Genomic DNA, 6,000 nt, shown 5'->3' with positions numbered 1-6,000 from the left:
ATATAGACTTTGAAAATCTTAAGAACAAGAGTATATGAGTAAAGAGAGAAAGGAAGAAACACTATGGATGTAAGTGTGAGAAATGGTACATCTTTACAAGCATAACTCATGGGTATTTATACTACAAAAAGATACTATGGAAGTGACCCCAAGTTGACTATAAAATTGTACCAAAATTGACTATCCATACTTGCATTATTGTAGTTCCATACTTGCACAATTATTATTATTATCATAACACATGAAGCAAAAAGTTGGGAAGATTTAAAATTCGATCCAAACACCTTTCTTCTTCCCGAAAAAGAAAAAGCAACAACCAACAATCTAAAGAAATTATTCTACCGTCATAATAACGCAGTTTACAAATCCAATTATATATCGATCCACAAACACGTTTATTAGATCACCCAAGATATCAATATTCTGTTATTGAAACCCTAATTCTGATTTAATATAATGAAGATCACAGCTTTACTAGTATTAAAGTGTGATTCGAGATCAGATGGATCGGATCCTGTAATCCTTGCAAACGCAACTGATGTTAATCATTTTGGTTATTTTCAAAGAGTCACCGTTCGTCAGTTCATCGTTTTCGTTGGCCGCACCGTCGCTAAACGTACACCACCTGATCAACGCCATTCCGTACAGCACGAAGGTCTTTTTAATTTTAATTTTATTTTAATTTTAATTTCACATATATCATCTGCACACATAAAGTATATAGGTATATACTTAAAAAATTATGATACGTTCAAATTTATTGAAGTAGATAAAATCTTAGATGCAGATAAGGAACTTGATCAAATGAACAATTAAAACACTCCGATTATATAGTTGTTGTTTATGTGCATCAAATTTTGTACGTATATTTAAGTTTCAGAACTTTAAATATTATGAATTTTTGGACTTTATGCGTGCATATGATTGTGTTCTTATTGGAGACTAAATACAGTACTGACCTTGATTGATATCACTTTTTGATGATATTGGTGGTTTTGATTCTAATACTGGAAAAAAAATGATAGACTGTAACAATTGTGATTACCGAGATTAATAAGAGAAAAGGTTGTGTTATAAAATGAATTTTTTTATAAAGTTTGTGTTTGAATTGTTAATAGGTTGATAGATATCGAATAAATAAAAAAAACTTATATTCGATTCGTAATTGTAACGGATATGATTGTTGATTCTGGTCTGAATAAGTTAGTATCAGATTGTAAAATATTTGAAGAAGTCTACGTCTGTTTTATGAAGAAAGGATTTGAGTAGCTTATGAACGGAGTTTTAAGTTTTTGAATTGAAATTGTTTTAGTTATTGTGTTTTAAGAAGTTGTTGAGCCGCTCATCTAATGATATATGTTTATGTTGTGAATTGTGATAGAGTATAAGGTGCATTCATATAACAGAAATGGTCTATGTGTGGTGGGATTCATGGATGATCACTATCCTGTTAGAAGTGCATTCTCTGTACTGAACAAGGTATGCTCGTATCACTTTAATCTTCATTTAAGTATATGAAAAGATCCCAGTGCCTGCAATTCTGTTTAATCCATGAAAGTTGTAATCTTTTAAAGTTTAGATTTGGGAAGATATTACAGTTTTTATGAACTAATGCAAAACGAGAATGTTGATTAGGTGATAGATGAGTATCAGAAGTGTTTTGGTGATTCATGGAGAACAGCACAAGCAGATAGTACTCAACCATGGCCATATCTTAATGATGCTTTAACCAAGTTTCAGGTACCTACTTAGTTCTCGTTTTAATCAATTTTGTAGACCTGTTAGTCTTTTGCGTTTTAGTTTTAAGTTCTGATTGCTCTTCATCGTTACTGGTTTTCCATTTTTTCAGGATCCTGCCGAGGCAGATAAGCTGCTAAAAATTCAGAGAGAATTAGATGAAACCAAAATTATTCTTGTAAGCACTCATAGTTTAGTGTCTTTTTCGTATGTTATCATTTACCCCGTTTTCCTTATTCCATGCAGTCAACTTTTTTTTAAATTCCTAACCGAAAATAATGCAACTGTTGTAAGCATTTAACAGAAAATTACAACCGTTTTCCCCATGTTGCTACAAAAAAATAAGAATGTTTCAAACTATTTTTCCCCCCACATTTAATGCCTATTTTCCCAATCAACCCATTTTGCCATCTCTATACTTAATATTAGTGAATTTTTAGATTTTTACATAATTGAGAAACTAATCTTACATGTGACCTAAAGTTTTTATTTCACCATGTGATTTTTTTTTTTTTTTTTTTTTTTTTTTTTTTTTTTGTTGCAGCATAAAACCATTGATAGTGTTCTTGAAAGAGGGGAAAAGCTAGATAGTTTAGTTGAGAAGAGTTCAGATCTCAGTGCAGCTTCTCAGGTACTTGATACGTCAAATTAAAATTCTCATTGTTAGTTGACTGTAGGGATATAGTCATATAACATATGCTACTTACTGTATTTAATGAATAACTTGCAAACTTATGACTATTATTCTAAGCTGAGTGATTTGGTGGCAATATTTTGACAATTTACAGTACTAGTTTTCCTTTTAAGCAAAGTGCATGTAAAGATACATAAAGGAGATTTTTTGGCAGTCCTTTTTACATTCAGGCTTGCATTTACTAGTTTTGAACATATGAATTAGAACAATCAACTATGTTTTCAGCTGATTCTTTTTCCTTTATATAGTGATTTAAATAATAATTTATTACTCTGTATTATCTATTACGAGTATATTATTGGATGGATACTAGTAACAAGAATTATGTGGTTGATTGTGAAAACAGATGTTCTACAAGCAGGCAAAGAAGACGAATCAATGCTGCACTATATTATGAGAACCTTTTTCACCTCCCATCCATATATGTTTTTTTATTTTATGTACCATTTTTTACCGATGTTTTTGAAAATATATATACTCCATAACCTCTCCGATGTAAACACAAATATTATGCCTCTACTTAACTCAGTAATACTCATTTGTTGTGTTGTAATTTTTTATGCAATTTAAAATAGAAACCAATACTATTCAAATTGGTGCATATTTGTAAATCGCTACTAGTTCTGTATTTGTTAACGCATAATTCGGTCTGTGATAATGAATGAACAGTGACTATTGAATACTACATAACCCTTTAAATTAATAGTTAAACTAGCTTGTCATTGTCGGTCATTGTCAATTGTCAATCGGTCGTAATGAGTTTAAGCCTCATTTGTTAGGTCATGCATCCTACTAACCTTAGGTTGTCTGCAACTCAATCCCTATGTCCAAATAGCACAGAATATCGCTCGCTTCGTGTTAATTAAGATCTAATCTTGGTTTGACTCGTACAAACCCAAAAGCTCTTAGATATTCGTTTTATCACTCGTTCTAGTGTTATTCCGTCTCTAGATCGTGTTAGGTTGATTCTTATAGAACATCTACAGTTTAATTGTTTTTGTAACGAGTACGATAATCAGCCTATTTAATTACATTAGCCCTCAACCTCATTTTCCGATATATAAACCCTGATTTCAATTTCCAGATAAGTACTGATAACAGATAGATAAAATTTTGATTACTAGAAAAACAACGTGAAAATAAATAAATAAACAAGTAAAAACCAATACAGGGCTCAGATTCGCCTTTATTCAGACATAAATCGACAGCGACGTCAGCCATGGCTGCGAAATTACTTTCGCCACCCTACAACCACCGTCGCCGCCGTGTCTGATGATTAAACAAGAAATTAATCGTCACAGCCTCCGTTACAATAAGATCATCGACAAAAGAAATGAAATCGTAATTTCATTCATCTTGCCTCATACTTAAACTAATGAGAATTCTAACAATTTTGCATCTGCATTCACTATTTATATCTGTATCTATCACCTGATGGAGGCCAGACCTAACAATGAAGTTACAGGCCTTTTTCACAAGCTTAAGTAATAGCCCAATTTAGATTGGAGCAGGCCAAATTTCACAAATGGGCCAACACATAAAAAGCTACTCCGGTTTACATTAATAATCTTGTACGGAGTAATATAATAAAACAAAACAAAACAAAATAAATTAAGTATATAATACGTGTTATAATAATAATAATAATATAGATATGGATAGTCAATTTTGGTGTATACATATAGTCAATTTTGGTACACAAAGTATGTATTTTTATATTGAGATTTTAGGCTATAAATACTCATGAATGCAAGCATTAAACTTGCACCATTTCTCACACTTACAAAGTGTTTCTTTCTTTCTCTCCATTATCATCTTTGTTCTTACACTTCATTATTAGTATTCTAAATCAAGAATCAAATCACTAAAGGTAGTTATAAGCCTACTGAATTATAACATCAAGAATCAAACCACTAAAGGTAGTTATAAGCCTACTGAATTATAACATCAAGAATCAAACCACTAAAGGTAGTTATAAGCCTACTGAATTATAACACGTTATCAGCACGATAATCTTAATACTAAATATGGTTGGCTCTGCCACCAAAATGATATATGGTCGGTTATACCACCAAAATGATATATGGTCGGTTATACCACCAAAATGATATATGGTCGGTTATACCACCAGAATGATATAGGTCGGTTATACCACCTGAAAAAATATATGGTCGACACTGTCGCCAAATTTTCATTTATGCTTACTAATATTTATATTTTTGTTATATAACATTTATTTATGATTGCTTACACATGGTCGACACTGTCACCTACTTATCATTTATGTTATATTAAATTTATGTTTAATGTTTATATACTTATGAATATAAATTGACTCTAATTTATCATGATGTTTGTTTTAATTTTTGATAATAGAAAATGTCGAATCTGGAAAAGCTTAAATTTACTCCTTTAGAATCAACTGGAAACAACTACATGCCATGGGTTATAAAAGTAAAAATGCATCTTAAATCAATGGGCATTCTTGAAACCATAAATGAAAACAACACTTGTTCTGAAAAAGAACAAGCTACGGCATGTTGCTTTATTCATCAACATATTGATGAATGCTTACAAAATAATTATGTGACTGTAGAAGATCCCCATGTTTTATGGGAAGGTCTCAAAAGCAGATTCAATAATCAAAGAGAAATTTTACTTCCAGCTGCAATGGAACAATGGAGAACATTAAGGTTCCAAGACTTTAAGAAAGTAAATGAATACAGCTCAGCTCTGTATAATACATGTTCACAACTTAAATTCTGTGGACATGAAATTAGTGATGCAGACATGATGGAGAAAACTTTCTCCACAATGAATGCTGCAAACATCACAGTGCAAAGAAATTTGAGAATGCTAAAGTTCAAAACATATCCTGAACTTAATTCATATCTCTTAGTTGCAGAGCAAAATGATGAGCTATTAATGAAAAATCAGCAATCCCGTCCTACTGGTACACTTGCAATCCCTGAAGCAAATACTGCAAATAATTATAAACAGGGACAAGGACGCGGGCAAGGTCGTGGTTATAATAACCATCACCATCATCATGCCAAAAGCCATAACTATGGTAGAAACCATCCTTATGGTAATGGTAATGGGCGTGGACGTGGTCGTGGTCGTGGCCGTGGTGGTCAAAGAAATAGTAATCCACGAAAATATAAATATCAACCACAAAACAAGCCCATTAAACAAGATGTTGAAGAAAATTCTTCTAAAAATTCTGAAGAATCTTGCTACAGATGTGGTAGAATGGGCCACTGGGCTAATACTTGCCGAACATCTAAACATCTTGTTAAGATGTATCAGGATTCGCTGAAAGGTAAAGAAAAGGAAGTAAATTTTGTGGATAATATTGATCCAACAGTCACTGAGAAACCATCTGATTTATATGAAGATTTCTTGAATGTTTAAGTTGTGTGTCTTTTTTGAAAAATAAACGATTTAATATCGTCTGTCTTTGTCATTATGTTTGCTAAATGTTTCAGTACTATCTATTTGCGTTTAAAATATTGTGTAATATTAATGTACTCACTATTTATTTCTTATATATGAAGTTCAATATGAAT

General features: G+C 31.7%; 1 protein-coding gene across 1 annotated transcript; it reads left to right on the top strand.

Moving 5' to 3' along the window:
- Positions 1-246: 246 nt before the first annotated feature.
- On the top strand, positions 247-3,017 carry LOC139898349 (VAMP-like protein YKT61). The gene is made up of 6 exons (XM_071881081.1): positions 247-655; positions 1,382-1,479; positions 1,636-1,740; positions 1,850-1,915; positions 2,282-2,368; positions 2,778-3,017. The coding sequence occupies exons 1-6, from the start codon at positions 457-459 to the stop codon at positions 2,826-2,828; spliced, it is 606 nt and encodes a 201-aa protein (XP_071737182.1). The 5' UTR covers positions 247-456; the 3' UTR covers positions 2,829-3,017.
- The last annotated feature ends 2,983 nt before the right edge of the window (positions 3,018-6,000 follow it).

Source organism: Rutidosis leptorrhynchoides, chromosome 3 (genome assembly GCF_046630445.1).
Source record: "Rutidosis leptorrhynchoides isolate AG116_Rl617_1_P2 chromosome 3, CSIRO_AGI_Rlap_v1, whole genome shotgun sequence".
Classification (NCBI taxonomy): Eukaryota; Viridiplantae; Streptophyta; class Magnoliopsida; order Asterales; family Asteraceae; genus Rutidosis; species Rutidosis leptorrhynchoides.
This window is presented reverse-complemented; position numbering and strand designations above follow the sequence as displayed.

Excerpts from the sequence above, each read along its gene's own strand:
- LOC139898349 (XM_071881081.1), top strand. The coding sequence starts at position 457 with ATGAAGATCACAGCTTTACTAGTATTAAAGTGTGATTCGAGATCAGAT. Across the intron at positions 1,480-1,635 it reads CATTCTCTGTACTGAACAAG|GTGATAGATGAGTATCAGAA; the intron begins GTATGCTCGTAT and ends AATGTTGATTAG. Across the intron at positions 1,741-1,849 it reads ATGCTTTAACCAAGTTTCAG|GATCCTGCCGAGGCAGATAA; the intron begins GTACCTACTTAG and ends CCATTTTTTCAG.